General features: G+C 38.4%; 2 protein-coding genes across 2 annotated transcripts in view; one reads left to right on the forward strand and one right to left on the reverse strand.

The window, feature by feature from the left end:
* Window positions 1-22330, forward strand: part of uqcrb (ubiquinol-cytochrome c reductase binding protein) — a 61919-nt gene that overhangs the window by 38120 nt on the left and 1469 nt on the right. The window lies entirely within an intron of this gene.
* Window positions 340-22330, reverse strand: part of necab1 (N-terminal EF-hand calcium binding protein 1) — a 32259-nt gene continuing 10268 nt past the window's right edge. Inside the window, exons 6-13 of the mRNA XM_008422020.2 lie at window positions 16573-16709; window positions 10782-10903; window positions 9401-9477; window positions 8281-8328; window positions 5575-5687; window positions 3375-3452; window positions 1741-1832; window positions 340-984 (exon numbers count right to left, since the gene is read on the reverse strand). Coding sequence (XP_008420242.1) covers window positions 956-984; window positions 1741-1832; window positions 3375-3452; window positions 5575-5687; window positions 8281-8328; window positions 9401-9477; window positions 10782-10903; window positions 16573-16709 — 696 coding nt within the window. The 3' untranslated portion in view covers window positions 340-955. The remainder of the gene's footprint in view (window positions 985-1740; window positions 1833-3374; window positions 3453-5574; window positions 5688-8280; window positions 8329-9400; window positions 9478-10781; window positions 10904-16572; window positions 16710-22330) is intronic.

Below are 22330 nucleotides of genomic sequence, written 5' to 3' on the forward strand. Positions count from 1 at the left end.
CTCTTTATTGAAGCTGCAGTACTGCTAAATTTCCACACGATGGCGCTGCCTGCAAATATTAACTTCCAGTTTAAGTCGATCCACCTGTCTTTTTCAATACTAAGTCCAGGTGTTCTGCGACGGCCGCGGAGGTTTGTTAGAGAACATTAGAGAACAAAGAGTATATGTATGTATACACTATTCATAATATTAGGTTTCTTATACTAGTACTTTATGCACGTTTTACTAATATGTTGACCAACCATGAACTATCACTGTAATAGGCATTTATTTAATTGTTTCAACTAATTACTCTTTTTTTTCCAACTAACAAAAAACCCTAAGAAATACCACACGGCATACGCAACAATATCATCTTTATTAGAGACTTTGTCTCAGTTCAATACATTAAAGACAGAAATGACAGAAATACGGTTTAATGAGCTCCCAGGAGCTGCTACAATTGATACAATGTCTCTCTAATCGATTCATTTCCTGTCTCTTTCACACACCCATTTAAAGCAAACAACAACAATAATAACAAAAGTCTAAATTCAAACTAAAACTAATTATGAATATATTCCTAAAACCAGAACGTGATTAGCCCAATGTCCTCAAAGAGATATCTAACGAGACAAAAACACAAACATTTCGGCTCTACGCTGGGCGACGTCACGGCGACCACGGTGACCACGGCGACGATGTCGGATCATCAGATGGGTCACTGATGAGCTCACAGCTGTTAGGGTTAAAGAGCTTCTTCATGAATGAGTGCAAACAGACACACATGAGCTACTGGAGCTACCACTGAACTATGAAGGAACATGGAAAGTCATAAACACTAATCACCATGGCTTCACAAGTAATGTTGCTTCAAGGAGAGTGAGGTGTTTCTGTGGACTGGTGATGTGTTGACAGGCGTCTGTTTGCTCCTCACACCGTCTGGTGACGATCAGTGGATGGTGGTGGGAAATCTTCAGTTGTTGTTGAGGACCCACCAAGAAGCTGCAGGTGAGACACAGATGATATACAAGCTATTAGAACCCATTTTCATTTTGGGCCATATCAAAAATCAGAATTAAAAAAAAAACAATATATTGTTAAAACCAATTAAATTGATAAAATATTAATAAATAGCTGTTCCTCCAGGATTTTGGAATTTAGTGCTTTTTTTTTTTTGCAATCACAAAGATTTTGTGGTGCCAATTTAGAAACGTATGTAAGGAATTTTAATATTTGCGGTAAGATGTATGATGTTAAATGTGATTTTTTTATTGCGGACTATAACTTGACATCAAGTAAGGCTGACGCAGCAGCCACTTAAATTCAATGTTTTTGACCAAATTTGAGAGGAAATTGCAGTAAGATTATAACACAATGTGGAGATTTGTGCAAACTTTGGAGATTCGTGAAAAGCTGAAAGAACTTATTGATGTAATTTGGAGTTTAAAGGGCCAAATAAAAAGTTATGGCGGACCAGATTTGTGTTCAAGGGACTTTATTCGATGGCAGCGGAAGAAAACATAACATTTAAGATTAAACTGTGAACATTAAAATGTTTAAAACAGAAATATGACTTTATTTAAAAGACTTATAAATAACAACCTGCTTAAAGGCTGTTGTTTTAAAAAGGTGCTTCTAATCTGACAATATTCAAATTTTGTGTATGTTATCAAAAACTGATGGAAAACCTGACTTATATTTATATTCACAACATATTAATTGTGAAGACCTTTGTGGATGTGGGATGCGTTTCCTTACCAGGAACAAGCATGGTAGTGATGCTCTCGGGAGTTTCCAGGAAGTCTACGTTTCCCCTCTGGAAGGTTTTACTGTAGTTGGTCTGTAGGTGGCTGAAAAGCAGAGAAGACGACATGGGACGTGAGGAACTGATCACTGTTTGTGTGCAGTGATCCAAAGTCATCCTGGTTTATCAGTTAAAGCTTTGGTAAGTAGGCTTCAGCGTTGTAGGATGGAAGGACGAACCAATCAAAGGTCAAAGGTGGAAACAAGCAGGTTTCAAATGAGAGACAGTGACTCCAGCCCTCAGTAATGTAATCCAAAGGAGTTGACTGAAATCAAGCAAACCCTGGAGGATTCAGATGTACCTTTATTTTCATTCAACCAAGAGGTTTGTCTCTGATAGGTGGAAAAAAAAGTGTTTCGTGGCATTACAGTGATCTTACAGTTGCTAATAAACTCTTTGCATTTTTCCACTGGCAATTTGACCAATTATCTACAGCTATGTGCTCCAAACCTTTAGGAATGCCTCTGTGCCATCACACTAATCTTTACCTACAGAGGGATTGACTCTGACTTGACTTGCAGTCAGAAAGGTTACTAAAATTAAAAGATTACTTTAAAACTGAATCTCCAATGGGTATGTGTAATTTTGGGCTTTACTACATTGTTGTTGACTGGTATTTGCATCTACAGCCATAAAACTGGTAAAAAAATAATACAATGCAATAAAAAGAGAAAGGCAAGAGAAATATTCTTCTCAAAAATAAAAAATAACAAGAAAAAAAGGCAAATCCTTCACATTAAAGTATATATTTTAGTTTACAGACATTATAAAATGTATTTTTTGGTACTCTAATGGAAAGTTTTTTTTTTGTTTGTTTTCAGTTTTTGACCATGAAGAGGAGGTTCGGAGATAATTTATCTATCAGCAACAAAAATATTCTCCAACATGCTATTAAAGAAGAATTCAGATTATATTCAACGCTTCAGTCCTACATTTTCTGCCAGAATCCAGTATTCGGAACAACATAGTCTGAAAAAGACGGACAATTTCTGAAGTTCTTTAAAAATAACAACACATCCATGAAACCTGGAGCCTCTGACATAATCTAAATATATGACTGCAAAGGTTTTTGGGAACATCTATCGCATTCAAGATGCGAATCCAAAGGAATTTGTTTGAAATGTTTTTTTAAAAAATTAATCTTTACAAGAATTGGCAATAAATACTATGAGGATAAGAATAAACTCAATCGATAATTTTTACGTCATGATTGTGAATTCAAATTAAAGACTCAACCTAAAAACTAAAAGAAAAAAAAAGTCTGATCGCTTTACAACGTATAGAGAGTATTAATATGCAGCACAAGAAGAATAAGGGTGTATTTAAAATTAATTGTTAATCCTATTTATCCAATAAATATGAAAAAAACCAAAGTAATAAATGAGCACAGTGGGGGTTAAAAAGTCTTTTTCTTGTTTTTTCCCCCCCATCAGCTTTTTCAAAGTTCAAGCAGCAACCAAACCTTCGCTGACAATGAGTCCAAGCAGTAAAAAAAAAAAAAAGAAAGAGCATAATATAGAGTTAATGTGAATCGATCCACGGTGCGTTACCTCTGACGCACACGGGTCGCACACACGCGGATACTCACTTCTTCCACACGTTGTTGTGCTCCCAGAACTCATAGAGAATGAAGCGTGATTCATTCGCCAGCCGCTGAACTGCGATGCTGCCGAGTTAAAGACAAAAGAGAGGAACACGAGTCATGCAGCCGCTAATTAGTGCTGCTGCATCATGTCCCCCAACAGAGCCCGTGTTGCTAAATTGTTTTCTGCATCCTCACTGTGCGCGAGCAACGTGGTGCTTACAGCGCAATCATAACCGCAATTAAATTGTAAAATGCAATCATAGTCTGGCAACATTTGCGCAGTATTTTCATTTAATCAAAGAAGCAAGTTGGAAAAGCATGCTATTTAAATAAAGCGACGTGATAAAGCGTGTAAAACGTCACACTCTGCTTCAGGCTGCTGGTTTGAGACCAAAACCAAAGTGACAGTTAGCTTAGGATTGACTCAGGTTGAAGAAATGTTTAGTCACAAAGCGACAAAGATACAACATTTTTGTTCTTAGGGATAAGGAGAAGGAAACGTTCACGCTCTCCAGTCCTCTGAAGCAGCATGTTGAGGGTAAGCTCAGCTGAAGAACAAGAACGAAACATGACAGGCGAGACAAATATTCTAACACTGCGACACGTTTTCTCTCCCTAATGTGGCAGAATTTCAGATTAAGCTTATTATCGTCATAAAAACAACTCTCAATTGGATGTGAACTGCGTAGTAATCCTGAAATCGTGTCAAGAACGATACCACTTCTAACTGCTTCAAAAGGAGGATTTAATTTGAGTTCGTTTTAATTTTACTGTGGCGGCATTTAAATGCCTGAACATATATACAGTCATTAGTATGGATGAAGGATGCAGGCCAGATATTTGCTTACTTAAATCATTTCCCCAGACCGATATGGCATTAGATGAGGATGCAACAGCTCAGAAAATAATATTTAAGTGTCAAAATCAGCTACGATATTGTAAAGTCAGACTGTTTTGAGTATCTTAGCATTAAGATGTGCAGATTTATCATGTTAACTGTGTTGAAGTGACAAAATAATGAGGAAAGCATCAACTTAACTTGTAAATTAGTCACCACTGTGCTTGTGGTATTAGAAAAGATTAAGGTTTTACAGGTTCTTCATTACCTTAGTAATTGGTTTCTTTTCATTTATTTTTTCACTCTCTTCATATAACAGGAAAGGCCTGCTGCTGCTTGCTAGAGGCTCATCTTTTCTTATTCTTCTTTATCTGACGCTTCAAAAAGTAATACTTTCCATACAACTTTGAAATTTCCGGCAAACTCTTCAGGTTGAGCAGATTCCTGGTGTTCCCCAGGGCACATTCCTCAGGTCCCTTCTTTTTCTATAGTTAATCTGCTTCCCAAATGTTCTGTTCTCATTTTCAAATTCATTATGAATTCAAAAACTGTCAATAAAATATAATTCTACCCTTCCTATTTCTCCCCTGTCTGTTTAGCAAATGCAAAGGTCACCTTTTTTTGACCAGATGGAAAGCATTCCTTGGATTTCCATTCAAATAATTATTCACCAAACAGAATTTTGATAAAATAATTACTTGCAGATTTATAGCTTTATAGGAAAGTTGAGACTAAACCATATTCACGTGTTAAAATGTGATCCAAATATAAGTGAAAATCTGTGGCAAGACCCTCCATCCAATGATACTGCAGTAAAAACTTCAGTTTTGACATGTTCCACCGCGGTAGAAGCATTTGTAAAACTCCATCATTTTTCACTACTTTACACATAAAATTAGGGGTACATCAATTTATTGGCCAGCCGATTTATCGGTGCCGATTTGCTTAATTTTGGGAGATCGGCGATCGGACGATTTTTACATGTCAAGCCGATCTTATCCTTCGACGTTATCAAACTCGGCAAAGATCTAAAAATCAACGCTGTGTGCTTTTCTTTTCTCCTGTGAGAGAGGTTTGACTGACAAACTGGCCGACCAGGTTATGCCTGCACATTTGCAGTTAACAATAGTTACCCCATTGTTGTCAATTCAGCAACTTTCTTGATATATTGAGCAACATTTCAGACAAAAAAAACTGGTATCGGCCAAAATTGGAATCGGTATGTTGGCGATCGGCCAGAAAACTGCAATCGGTGCACCCCTACATAAAATCCAAATACAATACAGCTTGTATTTGTAACAACACACGAAGCACGACATGCAAGCTGAATGGAGCAAATGAGGACGTGTAACAGAAAGAACTGACTGTAAGCATCCTGTCTGGGCGCAGGCACAATCCATGTACTGCCTGAGAGCCAATCGAAACTCCTCCAGCTCCTCCTCCAGCACCGACAGCTGCCTCTGGACTATTAGGATGTGCTGTGAAGACAACACACTCATTCAAAATGTCAGCTTGCTTCTGGTATGGTTAAATCATCAGCCTGTTCAGATGACGAAGCACAGCTCTGAAGGATAGACAGAGGTGGGTTTTGACTTTCTTTCCTCAGACAATAAGAAGGAGAGGAGCTCATCCTCTGGTTGAGAGGTGTGAAGAACAGGAAAAAACTTGGTTTAATCGTGACAACAGAGCTTGCTGATAATTTCCTGAGGCTGATGATCTGACGGGCACAGCGGCAGAAGAGAACAGGGTGGCTATAAGATACTCTGTGTGCCTTAATGAGGGGGACTTTTCTGTGAGTGACCAGGACTGAACCTTTGGGATCTTTACTGTTTACTTGCTAATTTGGAAGAAAAACAACACCACACACATACACACATACAGAATCTGAAGTTGTCAGACAGAAAGCAGTCACACGTCAGCAGTGGCGCAACTACACATTATTCAGGTGGATGCAAAAACATAGATCGGCGCCCCCCCCACTCTCCCGCCGACCGAGGGAAGGAACGTCAGGGTGAAGGAGCGACGCTCACTCAGCCCCCCCCTCACCCCCCCCGAGGCGACGATACGTGAAGAGTAAAACTCGCTACATTTACCTCGTTATGTGCGCGAGGTGAAGGAGCGTAAGGCGCGCAGCCCCCTCCAGACGGGGTTTTGGCGCCCCCTCTGGTGCTGCGCCCCTATGCGTTGCATACCCTGCATACCCACTTTTTGCGCCACTGCACGTCAGGCTGGTCATTATCGGTTTCTTCAGCGGTCAGTTTATCCCGAGTGACACACCGTTAAGCCAGTTACATGTTGATTCATTCATACAGACGTCTGCACTGAAGCAGCAATGAGAAATGTTATATTCAGATCCTGGGGTTAAGATAGATTATTATACTGCAGTAATATGAAGCTGTATGTCCAGATGTCTGCGACAGACTGGCGACCTGTCCAGGTGACCCCCCCTCTCCCCCGGAACGTTAGCTGGAGATCGGCACCAGCACCTCCTGACCCCACTAAGGGACAAGGGTGTAAAGACGATGGTTGTCATTACCCGTCATTTCTTGTCTGTTATGAGTTAGTTGCAATCACTTTGTCTATTTAATATCAATTATCTGTTGGCTTTTTATAACATGGTTTTTATTACTATTAAATTTTGGATAATAATTGAGTCAGTAATTAATATATCTAATTAAATGTAGATAAGGGGTAAGATTAAGTAAGCGCTCATTTCTTCCTACTCCTTTTCAAACACAAAAGTAGTGATAAACTAATTATTTTGCTCTTGGTTATGGATGCACATGTTTTCTCTGCCCTACTGGTTGTTGGTTTTTCCCCCCTCTTGTTTTTAAAAACCTGTTTGAGGTAAATAAATCACATACTCCTACTGCACAATTATTCCTAGGGTAAATAAATTCTTACTTGTTGTGCCTTACTACTTTCATTTAACTTTTACAACGTGCAACCACACACTTCAGTACATTTTACAAGAATTTTATCTGATAGACCTACACGAAGTAGTGGAGAATTGTGAAGTGGAAGGAGAACAATACTTTTTTATTATTATAGATAAAATCTAAAGTTTTCCAGTAATGTACTTTATTTATCTCCATCCACCTTCCCTTAAACTCTGTCCCTGCTGAGGAAATGCCTCCCCACAGCCTGATGCTGCTGCTACCGTGTTTCACTATAGCTTCATGCTGTGTTCAGATCTGGTTATCTGCCATTAATAACATTTTCACATATTAATTCAGTTAAATTGTGCAAACTGCCAAACTTTTACTTATGGATATGAGAATAACGGGTGTGCATACAAATGTGTGTAACAAACTGTAAAGATTTTAATGGCTCAATATTAATATATTAAATAATGCATGATTTTTTTCTTCTACTCCACAATTAAGACTAAACTACTTGGTTTGGTTTGTCACTTAAAATTTCAATAAAAACACATTTAAATTTAAAGTTGCAACAAGACAAAATGCGAAAAAGTTCAATAAGGTTTGCAAATCGCAGTAAAATCCAAACAAAACAGTAACATTATAAATCAACACAAAACATCAGGGACAGGTTTGACAACCTGCTTTTGTGGTTTAAGCTTGTTGGATTTGAAGATATCCATTTTGTTTTTCATTTTAAAATCTCTTTGCACAATCTTGTAGTAACTTTGATTTGAAACTATGCTCTATATGCAACCAGAAATGCACACAAACACATATCAGTGTGACCATCGTTAGAAAAACAAACTCTACACAGCTGCAAGACAAGATTATATATTTTGTAGTTTGTTGTTTTTTTTGTTTACACTCCTTTTTAAGAAAAATAACTATTGTTTTGACTGGCTGATAATTCCTGAACATCCTCAAACCTCCTCATCCTGTCACGTCCAAATAAAACCTTAGACACACAGATTAAGGATGAAGACAGACTAAGCATAAAAGAGAGGAAGCGCTGCTGTTTCTATGGCAACTGCTGTCTTCATTATCAGCATGTCCTCTGGGTCTGTACAAGCCCTTCGTGTGACAGCGGAGTAATAAACACAGCATGGTCACTGCATAGTGAAAGGCGGATAGAAATCAATAAACCAACCGATTTGCTCTCCAAGACCTCCTCCTCAACAGGCTCCATCCGAATCTCCTGCAGAGGAGGAAGCACACGGATATTAGTTCTTGTTTAAACTGCACGAGGGTTTACATTTCCTGGATGTTTACACAACTGTTACTACAAGTTTTGAGGGACATCTTAGACCACGAGCTAAAAAGACAACGTAGATGTAAAAACAGCATCTAAGGAGGAAGTTAAAAGTGAAAGAAGAAAGAAGTCAACGTGGATCGCAAACATAAAAAAAATGAAATAATCATTAAAAAGCTGCTATAGATCGTACTGTGGACAATTACTGCAACCCATTTATATAATATGCTATACATATAGAAAGGGACACCTTCTACATGTGGAAAAATGTAAAACTTCTCTGAAATGTTTTAAAAATACTTCAAAACTCATAAAAGTCCAATTGAAGAGTGTACACAAACCCAATCTAACTGATTATTTTACAGTTATAAAATGTCTATTTTAAACCTTATTTTAATTTATTCTGACTTTATGTGATTAGCTCCTTGTCCTCCTGGCCCCCTGCTGTCCTGCATGTTTGAGATGTTTTCCTGCTCCAGCAAACTAGATTCAAATGATTCAATTACCTCCTCAGCATGTTCTACAGAAACCTGATAGTGACCCATTTATTTCAATCAAGAGCTTTGAAAAGGGGAATTATGTAGACCTGCAGGAACCCTCTGAAACAGGCTATGGGCAACTGATTTCATGTGTAATATTTTTATTTTTTTAGTCAGAATCGTTGTTACTGCCTGATTGACTCTCTTTTTACTTCTGATACGATATTTACAGCCCCGTTTTCTTGGCTTAAAAGTCTCATCAAATGCCTCCCTCACATCATGTCGGTTTACGACGCATTGCTTCGTTTTCAGGTTCGGATTCTCTCTCCAGTGTGAGCATATGCGTACGTGTTTCTAATGTGGGCAGGTGTGGTTTGCCACTCTGATATTGTTGTGAACCTGCTCGTCACAATTTCAGGGGGTAACGTAAAGACCAGATGGCCGAATCGCTGACAGCAAACAGCAGAAACGAGACACAAAATGAGACGTAAGAAGGGAAATCCAAAAGAAATTAAGCTGAAGAAAAAAGGCGGAGCAACCTTTTGTTCTAGACGGTCGATCAGCTTCTGCAGCCTGTTGACCTGAACCGTCCACTGACAATCTTCATCGTAAACACCTGGGGGGGAGACAGAAATATATATATATATATATATATATATATATATATATATATATATATATATATATATAAACACAGAGGAAGCTGGATTTTAAACAACAAAGGTGCACAGATGAAAGCTGCTTCATGCATCGCGTCTGTTTAAAATATTTTCATCCATCGATCCCTGGAAGCGAATGCAGGTATGAATGACTCCAGTGTGCCAGGGGGGTCATTTCAGTGTTTCCTTTCATGTCGGGCGGCAAACAACCACCGAGATCAATGGGAAAGCTTTGAGCCCTGTAATCGCTTTGTTTGGGTTTTGTGTTTGTTTCTGGCAATCGCAGCAGGTGTTGAGCTGGAGAGGCGGCGAAGAGGCGGCCGTGTGCAATCAATGGTTAAAAAAACGACGGGAACAGAAATGGAGACAATCAGCTGGAGCGGGTAGAGGATATTTTGTATGTTTGAAAATGCGGGGAATGTTTTAGCTTTAGTTTTAAATATGCATTTTGGTAAAGATTTAGCACAAACGAGCATCTATATCATACTTCACAAAGAAACATCGACAATGGTCTTCATCTTGACTTTTACGTTTTGCAAATTTTAGAGTTCAAAGCATTCTGGAACAAGTAGAAACTTATGTTTTTTCAGTGTATCGAAAAGCCAACTTAACACACATCAATCAGTCACTTTATATAGCTTCGTAATTATACAGATGCTCAAATCAATCAGAGTTTCAGATTAGCCAATTTCTCACTTGATCAGCTCTGATTTATGGTCAACAGGTCGAAGGCTGAATCATCTGACTTTTATTTTTCCTGTTATTGGACACATCAAAACTACGAACATGCTCCACTGTTGATCTAGTAACACAACAAAGTGTTTACTGATGAGGTCACCAGACGAATGTTAAAGCCACGCACTTTGGCGTTCAAAAACGCCCAATCTTGTAATTTCTTTCCTTTTTTAATCAGATTTAAAATGACCATTTCTGGCCCAGACACCTGTTTTCCCCTCATCTTTCTGTTGCAGTTCTCTGAAAAATAAGTCGTCACTGGCAAGTTAGATGTCAAAGGAAAACCCTGATCTGTAAATTTTGACTTTTACACGCAGGCATCCAGAACCCCAGCGGTCCGGTCCCCCTCCAGGCTGTCCCTGGCCTTTCCTCTGCCTCACCTCCGCTCTCCTCCCTTCCACCTCTGCGTCGTGCTTTCTGATCTGCAGAGACGTGCTCTCTCTGACCCCGCAGCTGCTTCTTTGCAAACAGCAATGCCACGTTGAGTTATTTAAAGTGAGCAGTACATGCAAACGCATCGACCCACCTGAATTGACAAGACTCAGGAGAGGGTTGTTGGGGGAGAGGCTGTTGTTCCTCTGGAGCCTCCGATTGGAGCGACGACCCGAAAGCTGGATGGACAGAACCTCTGGTTTCACGGGGCCCTGTCTGGAGACGGAACAGAGATTATTGCTCTGAAATCAGTTCAAACGTCTCATCTGGTTCACAACACATGTCATCTTAGGGCACTTTACAAAACCAATAAATAAATAAAACATCCAGCGTATGCACCGAAATGTAAATCGTATAGTGATAGAGGGAACTCATTTATATTACATTCCAATTTGGTCCAGCAGTTAAACATTGCAGTCGAGTTTACGTTAAAGTTTTTTTTCTTTCTGAGGAAATCTTGGAGCCAAATAGTGACAAACCTATAGGCTCTGAACCGTCTGTAAATCCTAAGGATTAAAAACAGAAATGTCTCCTTCCAATGTTTTATCTAGGGCTCTAATTAACAATTATTTTAGTAATCAATTCTTCTGTCTTGATTGATCATCCATCCATCCATCCTTTTTCTTGCACCCTTTTCCCTTAGTGGGGTCGGGAGGGGTGCTGGTGCCCATCTCCAGCCAACGTTTCGGGCGAGAGGCGGGGTTCACCCTGGACAGGTCGCTAGTCTGTCGCAAGCTGTGTGTCTCTGTGTTCAGAGACACACAGGACACACAACCATGCACACACACACTCACACCTAGGGGCAATTTGGAGAGGCAAATTAACCTGTCTTGATTGATCAGATAAAAAATTGATACATTTTGCATGTCAAACTCATTTTCGCTTTGGGCCAAATCAAGGACATAAACGCTCTTAAAGGGCCGGTTGTTCCAGGATGTTTTTATAAAACCTGTTCACAAACTGTTAAAATCTCAATAAATTCTTAAAATTAAATATTATTATTGAACATCTTTTCAGTCCCTCCAGTATTTTGTGATACTTTTTGTGGTTCTGTGGTACTAATTTGGAAATATTTGTGACATTTTTGCTTGTTTCTGACGGTAAATGCGACTTTTTATTACTCGCTGCATCGATCGTGGACTATAATCTGACATCAATTAAGGCTGAAGCAGCTGTTTAGTACAAGTAATAAAGTTTTTGACAATTTTTGGGAGAAAAATCTGCAACAAACTCCCAATTATAAGTACATTAAAGTGTGGGGATTTGTGGATTTTTGTATGAATTTCCACGATAATTCTCAAGAAAGGAGGGACTAATTAATATAATTTGGCAGTAAACAGATAAAAACTGCATGGATTTGATTGATAACATAATATTTAGGCACACTTGGCGCTTAGTCAAGAGTCTAGAGGGCCACATAAAAAGCTATGGCGGGCCGGATTTGGCCCACGGGCCTTGAGTTTGACGCGTGTGCCCTGAAGGGTAACGGATATTTCCTTTCCTCAGCGCTTGACCATTTGTAGCAAAGGAAAAAAATTGTTAAAAAAATACTTTGGACAACAAAAGACACTTGATAGATTTTTTTGCAGGATATTAACCAAGTGAAGCCACTGGAGGAGTTCTGGGTAGAACATATTCACAAACATTTTGCATGTTAAACACAAAATATAAGTTATTTGGCTTAATTACTGATCTGAATATTAAGTTGTTCTGTCAGCAACGTAACATAACGCCAAGCCAGATGTAACTTTTATGAAGAGAAAAAAAGTTTATGACAGCAATAACTGCAGATAGCGAGTAATTGCAGAGTAGTAGGAGAAAGTGATAATTATGTTCTCCAGCCTATAGCAGCATAACAACAGAGATAACTCAGAATAGCCTGAGTCATATTGACTGTAAGCTTTGTTAAGTTTTAAGCTCAGCTCTAAAAGTAGACAGCATGTCTCTCTCTGTTGGGAACATCTGGAAGAATTAGATCACTGATATATGAAGGATCTTCATTAAGTAAGAAAGAGAATTTTAAATCTAAAAGAGAGCCAGTCGTGGTATTACTTTGACACTTTTAGAGAAAGTTACACGGCACAGTAAGCAATGGATTTAAATCATTTTCATAACAAAGATTATTGGATTATTGGGGCATGCATATAAACTGGGACAGCACTCAGGTGACTAGATCCAGATAGGAATAAATTCAGCAGCAAGCCCAGAGTGGTGCTGCTTCATTCCTGTGTTGTGTTGTGCTGACATTGACATTAATGTCAGTGACAAGGTGCACGCTCCCAGAGGGTGACATCACCTACGATTCATCAGACCGCCGTCAACGTGTTTGGGCCCATCCTACGAAAAGACTCGAGGGATTCGGAGTTCACACTGATTGTTTTATGCAATTTTACTTCTAGGTCTTTTTGAAAACCTCTTTTCAAATCTCTGAACGTTTCTGTCGGTTGTTGTTTTTTTTGTCATCTCAAGGTTAATAAATTTTTCGGTGTTGCTTCTGAACAAGTGCATGGCAATGATTATATAGCTTCTTGAATTTGACTTGAACAACAGCAACCAAAAACAAAGACTAAACATTAAAACAAAATTGTGTAATAAAATGCCAAAACATGAATTAATTTTTAAAAGTACAGATTGGAAACTCCAAGTAAGACGTCATAGTTGCAGGAGAATTAGCTTAAGAAATACCATGTTGCCTTCAAACAGTGTCACATTTGCTTTTTTTTTATGCATTCCTTTTTTTTAAACACTCAATATTTTTTTCTAAATTTGCAAAGCTTAACATCAAACGGTGGTTTGTTTTTCTTGTTTCTGGCAAAAAGAAACAAACCAAACCCTCCAAATGGAAACACACACCAAACCTCGACTTCTGTGTACTCCTACCACCCTCCTGTCGTTGCAGTCAGTGTGTTCAGCAGAGCTTTGTAGTCTAACATTAGCTCGGTAGTAATAATCGCAGTACTAATGGTTCCTCCAGCAGTGACTCATATACTGCCAGTGTTTGCATCATGATTAAAGCCGTTAAAAACTAAATCCTCTGCACTCCACCAGAGACGTGTGCGTTAGCAAACATTGTATTTGTAGCTAATGTGGGGGCTGTTGGCTTCATATTTGCCAAATTAAGATTTATTTCTAGCTTCCCAGTCCTATTTTCTTTTACAAATGTTTCATTTGTGATTATTTTCTTGGTAAAAGAGCACATAAGCTTAAAAATACGTCACAATTTTACTGTGATGCCTTTCATCCGTAAATTTCACAACTAATGAAGTGATAATTTATGTGAGGCCTTGTTTTTCTATTCTAGGATAGAAAGAAACTTATCCGTGTTGATCAATTTCTGTTGAAAGGGAGCCGCAGGGGCAGGTGACACCACTTAGTCTCCATCCAAACCAGGTAAAAACTCAGTGTGAAATATCCACAAGCTGACATCTGGTATGTACTATGGGTATAGCATGCGGGTGAGTCACATCCTCAGCTACATATCAACTTTAATTGGCAAAACTGTCAACTTTAAGGAGCAAAAGAGGAGTTTAAAAGCTGGAGAGCAATGCGTGAGGTCATGAAAAATAAGATAAGGTAAAGATGACCACCTGCGTTTAAGATGCGAAGCCGACACAATATTTGGAGAAGTAAGTTTCTAATTACATGCAGCATTCTATGAAAAACCAGCGCAAGTATGCATGTGGCTAAAAAGACGGTCTGTGCAAATAACACAGCCTTTTCACAAGCACAAAGGGACTTTAAAAGCCATCGCGGTAACAACTCCTGATGTTTGCAGGAGCACAGTGATTACATTCAGACTCACGGGGGGATTTCTCAAGCAGCAAGAACACTGACAGAGAGGAGGCAGCTCAGGGAGTGAGGGACAGCCACTTTGAAATGACACAAAATAGAAATGGAGAGATTTAGAAGAAGGCAGGAGAGAAGAAAGGACACAGAAGATGCCTATCAGCTAAGTAAGAACATTTTTTAACCGCATCCTTGGCTGTAAACACGGTGATAATGACGAACAGGACAAGAAAGAAGCGATGACGGCAAATTTATGTCGTCTTTCCAAAACCACAAGATGGTTTCAGAGAAATCCAGATGTGTCTGAGGCTTAATGCATTAAAAAGTTTCCACTTATATTACATCGAAAGGATCTTTGTTAAAACTTTAATTATTGCTACTATTCTTACAGATGAGCACCTGGAAAGGCAATTCATCATATTAGAAATGATGATCACAGGTTTAAAAGAAACAAAATGCTACGTTGAATATAAGTAGCTATTCCATCTCAAAAACCTCATTCACAAACAGAGAGATAATGAACTGGACTCTCTTGCTCAACAGAATTTCAGAAAACGCTTCACAAGAAGCTTAATAACCCATTAGCAGTGGTTATTTAAAGTTTTCCCCCCATTAATTTCTAGCCACTTTCCAGGCTGGCGGGCAAGACACCACAAGACAGGTGAAAAATGTGCGTCATTAGCTGTCACATGAATGTACCGAGCCTCAAATAAACACAGACGATACCTGCAGGGAGGACTCACCTACATGTCCATCTGCACACATGCAGTCCATGTGAGCAATGTGTGCATGTGTGCTCTGGGTGAGTCATCGCCAGCGCTAATGACCTGAGCGCACCGGAGGCATGTTGGAGCTCTGAACACAGACTGACCAAGAACGAGCAGCAGAGCCGTCCGAGGAAGACCAGGCCTCAACTCAAACAACCACTGGGAGACAATTAACACCCAGCAGTCTGATGCATTTTATGGTTTTATGAAGATTATAATAACACTGGGCAACAGCCAGAAAAATTGTCTCTGGTTTTTCAGCTGTTTAGGGTCGTTTTGATGTGCTGAATCCAAAAAAATTGCATTAAAAAAATCACGCTCAAAGAAACAGAAGTTCAGGCCCTGAAGACATAATGTTCAATTTACGTTTATTACTCAATTTACAGAAATTTAAGTTTGTATCATTTATTTAAGACGCCTCTGTTGGAAAACATTTTTTTTTTCTGCTAAAGCTTTTTTTTTTCAGATGAGAAATGTCATCAATTTAGTCAGAAGATTAGATTTCTCTAGATAAGAACCTGACGTGGTTGAGAAGAATGGATGCCATTTTTGGATTCGGCAGTGCAAAAATAGTCTTAATTCAGTTGAAAAGACACACAGACAACTTCCAAAAAGTATTCTTTCGTCACCCAGTGTTTATCTGATCAAGTCATTTAAATCAATCAATAAAAATAAATGACGTAGTCATTTGAACTAGTTCCGGTTTATCTTTTATGGGAAAGTAGAAAATACATGATCTGCTGTTCTCCGTATTGTGGATTAGTCAGATTTAAAGACTGACTTTTGAATTTACGTTACATTAAATTATTGCGAACAGTCGTACACTGCGTGTGACTAAATTAAGTTAAAATCGCATGTAAACTGTCTGAAACATGATACTTTATCTTAAAGTCATACGGTAAATCCTGAAAAACGCAATAAAATAAAATGGGCTCTGTGCTCCTCTGTCACTTTGATCTTCCTTCCCCTATCATTATGATAATCACCTTCATGTCATCGCGTCCTTCCTGAGTCCCTTTCCTTAGATCTTAACAAGTTCTCTTTAATTAGCTGAAATTCGTCTGTCCCCAGAAGGAGATTTACTTATTAAGCGAACGATGAGTCACACGAGTTGTTCGAGGAAGAGCAGGTGTTCTGATTGGGAACTCGGCTCAGGCATTCTGTGCAAACGCGTCTTTCTTCGTGTCCAATATGAAGGATGCAAATTAGGACAAACAGAACGCACGCGGACGAGCAGGAGCGTGTAATTATGGGCTTGGGTGTGCATTTCGCTCGTGCTTCCGAGACCGAGTGTGTTTGTTGGTGTGAAGGACCAGAGGGATTCGCGCTCACTTCTCCTGGCGGGTCTGCTCGGCTGTGGTTTCCATGGCGCACTCGAGCGAGCTTTGAAGCGAATGAAGCTGATTGGTCGTCTCCTTCAGCAAGAAGCGGGTCACAAACTGCTCCAGGTGGGTGGACTCCTGATAATCCTGTCAATCAAGGTGGGGGGAAAAAGGGGAGGACAAGTGTGAGTGGGCGGAACAACAAAGGGAAGCTGTGACAGGTTTCACATGCCACTCCAGAGTCACGAAACGTCCAAACCTCCTCTGCTAATTAAAATGTGCCCAGAAAGATTGTTCAGGAGAGATTATGCAACAGCGCTGCTCGAGAAGAGAAGATGTGAAAAGGAGGATGAGTAGGAAATGTCAGGTTTTACGGGTAATTGTTTTGTGGTTTTTGTCAGTGTTCCCTTTAGTCTGGTACCTGACATTTTGTTAGTTTCTGCTCCCGTCTGTCACTTAGCCCACATTTACATATCACCGCTCTTCAACTTTACGTTTAAGTCTCTCAGACAGCACATCTAAACCATTTAAAAACTGTAGGAAAATACTCTTACACATCCAGATACTAATCAATCTGGGCCAAACAAACCAGCTGCATTTGTAAATTAAAGCAATAAGATTCGAGCACAGTAAGGACTTCTTCTTATTCTGGTCTCTGCTAAATTGAAGTTTCCGGGTTACTTGGAAACTTTGAATTTTTATTTCTTCCTCTCCTTCACGTTCACTCCTAAAATTAATGTTAGGAATTATAACTCCTGTCTAGGATGTAAAACCTGGTCTTCAAAGTCCAAAATAAAACCAGTAAACATTTTATAAATGCTTCACCGTTAAGTCTTTTTTTTGTGTGGCCATTTTGAACTTTTAGTTCTTATTCAGAAAACTTTTACCTTTTGTAGGATTCGAGTAAGTATCTTGTTTGTTTAATTTTCTTATTTCTTTTTCAGTCAAATCATTACTTTATTACTACCTACACATTACTACAAATGTTATATTGCTGGATTGCTTACCATTTTATTTAACAAAAATAAGTACAGATGATTTTTAGATGGTTATTTTTTGAATAAGTAAATATTTTACAAATAACATACAATAGAAATACTGGAAAAATCTAGAATCTGACTTTAAATGGTTTAAAGTGAAGAATACACTTTGTAGACACATTAATATGATTTTGAGACTAAATATATATATATACATTATTTCCATTCAAGCACCAATAATGTGATTAAATTTGGACACTCTCTGAGCCACTTTAAAGCAGCGGATTGATACTCACTCCCACTATTACCAAGGAGAGTTTATTTGGGACTCAATGGGAATCCAAACTGGACTATAATCTTGTGGCCGTCAGATTAAGAGTGAAGGATCTGCTGTCATAGATTGCGACTTGATGACTCCATCTTCATCATCTTTTTTTCTAATTCGCCCAAGACGAGTTTGCAAAGCAAACCAAAGATGACACGTCCATATTCCTGTTACGCTTGACAGTCGCGTTGCGTGTATGACGGAGTTGCTGGCACCATGTCATTTTCTGTGAGAAAGGTTTTATTTATGTCAGGCTGTGTTTGTTGGGTAAACTGATTGAGAGGGGGGGAAAATATACCTCTGACATTGTGGACATGTCATCAGCTGTGGCAGGAACAAAGCAGGGGGGCTGTCTGTTGTTCAGACTCCAATCAAAGAGGAGTGAGAGATGCTTGGCGCTGCCGAGTTTGCGGCGCGCATTCTGCAGCTGCTCCCTCCGTTTTGAGCTCAGTGACCGTTTGTACTCTTGACAAACAAAAAGTGCATTTTAAATCAAATAACTCATACATGAGTGTACAAAAAAAAAAAAAAAGTCTGCTGGTTGTAAGACATAGTCGGTCACATTTTCAATATTTCTTTTTGTTTATGGGGAATATTTTTTTAAGCAGTACACATTTGGACATAAATGCGCTTTGAGATGGTGAGAATGAGTTTTGACAGACTGGTAAAGGTCAGACTTCTTGCAGCCTTAGCAATGTGTGTCCGTTCCCCAGACCCACAGTCATTTAGCAGCTTCCCGTCTGCCTGATTTTTTGTTCCTTTTTGCCTCCCCTTCATGCTTAATTGTCTGCTGCACAAAAGGTCAAACGAGAGCTTTGGTGAAGGCAACGACTTTTAGCTCTCTGCATATTGTTGCACTTTCCTCTAAGTGCCCCACAGAGCCAAAAATGCCAGAACGTGTGTATAACATCTTTCATCCACCTTAGTAAAATAGTGAATAAATAAAATACAAGTCTTCCTTAAAAACGTTTAGAGCATCAACTCAAACTTTTACACATTTTCTTCAAGCATAAATGCTTTTAAAAAGTGATATTCATTTGTAAATACTTTCCTTTACCTATTATTCTTTGCAAAATAGCTCAAGCTCAGACAAACTGGCTCTGAGCGTCTCAATTTTTAGTCTTTGTCTGATATTCTTAATTTGATCTATAGATCTGGACTTTGACTGGATCACCTTCATTCATAATTATATTGATGTAAGCTTCACAACTTTTTTTCTTGTCCATTATTTTCACTGACAGTGTAAAAAAAGAAACCTGTCATATTCTATTTTTACTTATCAAATCATAACTGATATTGACATTGGTTACACATTTCCACTCCACGCGTTTGCTGCGTCTCCACCTCTCAAGGTTTTATTCCAGTAAAGTTTTTTTTCCCCTTTCCGCTCTTCCATAAAGGTGAGAGTTGTGGAAATACATAAATATAAACAGATTCTGTCAATGGAGCATTTATTTATTAATCTCTCAGAATATAAGATGTTTTACTACCCATAACTGCATGTATTTTTCAAATAAATTACTGCATTACCTGCCTACACACCATTTTCCATGCTATGGTGAAATTATTGTCTTGGATCTGATATTTGGGCCAAGTAAAATCCATATGGCATCTCTGATGTTGTATTTATTAGATCCACATTCATGTTTCAGCAGCAGTAGTGTGTGTGGGTGTGTGTGTGTGTGTGTGTGTGTGTGTGAATGCGTCACACATGCAAATACAATGACATGCGCATGCACATTACCAGCACACAAAAAGACCCAAGATGCGTTATGAAGCGACTCGCATTCAAGCAGCCCCCTCACTCACATCCACAGCCAGAGACCGCCCACTCAAACACATATACGGCTTAACAGAGATGACCGAGATTCAGTCAGTGACTAACGCAGCATCTGTTCTCCTCCTGGCTCATCTATTACTCAAGCATACTCAGGGAAATTTAACAGATCATGCTTTTTTTAAAAAACAATCATTTTCCTTCTATACGGCATCATATTTTTCTAATGAAGATGTTTCTGAAAGTCTAAAGGCACGTGCAGACATCAGCCAATTGAAACCCTGTGTTGCAGTTTAGATTTTTTTTTTTTTGCCACTGCTGGTTCTGTCCAGACTGTGCAGGCTAATTTGTCTTCAAGTCAGGTCAAATGTCCATTCTGAGTCAGTGAGCAAACTGTGAAGAAGTTTGTGAGGTCGACAGATGAGTCCCGTTCTTCCTGAGGGAGATTTCTTTTAACAGATCAGAGTGAGGCAAAGAAATTGCTTTAAAAAAAAAAAATCAAAACTTTAATGACTGTTATTATCTCTCTCCTTTGTTCAGCATCTGTTTTGAAGCCTGTTTCATAAAACACATCTCCTCAGAGACTCGTTGTTGTGAGTTTTGGTTTGTTTGGCTGAAGAAATACCCAAACAAAAGAAAAAAAATACTGAGTGAGTTTGTTCTTGTTCTTTTTTTTTTATTGATTCTTGTTTTTGGGTGATGCTCTATTTGTCCATTTTCTTCTTTTTTTCTTATTCTTCAAGCATTTTTCTTTTATTACACATTTCTTCTTTTGTTGTGGAGCATTTATGTTTCACCAAATGATTTTTCATTTCTTTCTGTGACTTGTCCATTATGTTCCAACTTTATACAAATAAAAATGCAATAACTTTGTACCTTTCTTCCCCTACTTTTTGGTGTTTTGTTCTTTTTCAATTCTGATTCTGTTGTGACTGTGTTAAATCCCTCTACCATTTCATTGTCATTCTCTACAGATTTTTATATTAGGTTTCTGTAAAATACGGTAGTTTCACGTCTCAGTTTTTGTTGTTTCACATTTGTCTTTAGTCCTTCCCACCTTTCATTAGCAACTATTCCCTATTTGACTATATATATATATATATTTTTTTTCATAGATCACTTTATGCCAAAAATATTAAGAAAAATTTTAAAAAAGTAATTTGTGTTGTTCCGTCACATAAAATTCAAACTAAATACAATAAAGTTTGTGGTGTTAATATAAGTATTCGAAATCACTGCTTCTCTTCTACTTTTAAATGTTCCACATTCACCTCTTTCCTCTTCACTCAATGGGGTTTTTCTGCATTTTCCTTAGAAAAAATCTGTTTAATGCGCATTGGTAGCACTTTATTTGAAGGTGTTTGCATAAGACTGACATAACAGCAGTCATAAACAAGGACTGTTGTCGTGAAGTGTCATTCGGTAAGTAATGGCACTTTTCATGCAAAGTTCTACTAAAAGTTGCATTAAAAGTCCAATAAAAAGGTCAACTTTTCATTATTTTGGTAAATAATTACAATTTTAATGCAAAGTTGACACTTTTAATTGACTTTTAAGGCAAGTTTCAATGAAACTTTGCATGAAAAGTGTCATTATTTACAAAATGACACTTCATGACAACAATCAAAACATTTATAAGGACTTCTTCAGGTTTATGACACGTGTTATGTCACTCTTATGCACACCCTTTCACATAAAGTGTTACCAGTCTTTTTTTTCCCAACTAGATCTTTTATCTAACAGCTTCAGGGGTGTTAAAGACCTGAGGAGGGATCGGGATGCCGCAAGATTCTACCTTCTTCTTCTCCCTTCATCTGTCATACATTTAATACATTTAACCCTCATCATCTCCTTGTTCTCTCTTTCCATCTTCAATCTTTCTTCTCAATTTTTTCACCTGAGGATCAACATCTATTGCCCAGTGCTGTTGCAGTCTATTAAATTTCATGTTTATTTACTCCACAAGTCTAGTACAGCATATTTTGTTCTGGTGTTTAAAGAGTATGAGTAAGCCATGGCGTGTCCGTTAGGGCTCTGTAATGGAAATTTGACTAATGGGGGGATGAGAGTGAGTCTGTTAGGCAACACGCTGAGATAGACTTGACTTGCAGCTAACAGACTGTAAGAGAAATCAAGCATCTCTTTGTTTTTTTAATTAAATGGACTCAAATTTAACTTGACGTTTTAGCATTTGTTTTTCTGTCACACCACATGAATCGTGGCTTTAAAGACCCAGACACCTGTAGGATTTCTAAATCTAAAAGTAAAATTTAATCATTTTTGGTCCATTTGAGGGCAATTTAAATCATTAGAAAGAAAATTTTGGATTGTCTAAATTAAAGCGGGGAAGAGGATGGTAATGAAGTGTTGGGTAACACGAAGGCATATTGAGTTCTGCTGGAAAGTTTTAGATTGGCCTAGTCAAAGTCTGGATTGAGATGTGCTGTTTGATGATCAGAAAATTTGAAGGGTGGAAAAAAAAAGCTAAGAGAAGAAATCTGTAGGAGTGCAAAGAGTTTTTCAAGGCACAGATTCAGCATATTTTTAAAAGTGTTTTTTTTATTTTTTTATTATTAAAGCCAGTATTTACTTCAGCCTACAATATGCATTAATTATTATCAATTTAAACCTTGGAAAAGACGGTGTAAGTGCTTAAAGTCACCAGGAGTATTAGACATTTGACAGC

Source organism: Poecilia reticulata, chromosome 11, assembly GCF_904066995.2.
Source record: "Poecilia reticulata chromosome 11, P_reticulata-male-v2, whole genome shotgun sequence".
Taxonomy (NCBI): Eukaryota; Metazoa; Chordata; class Actinopteri; order Cyprinodontiformes; family Poeciliidae; genus Poecilia; species Poecilia reticulata.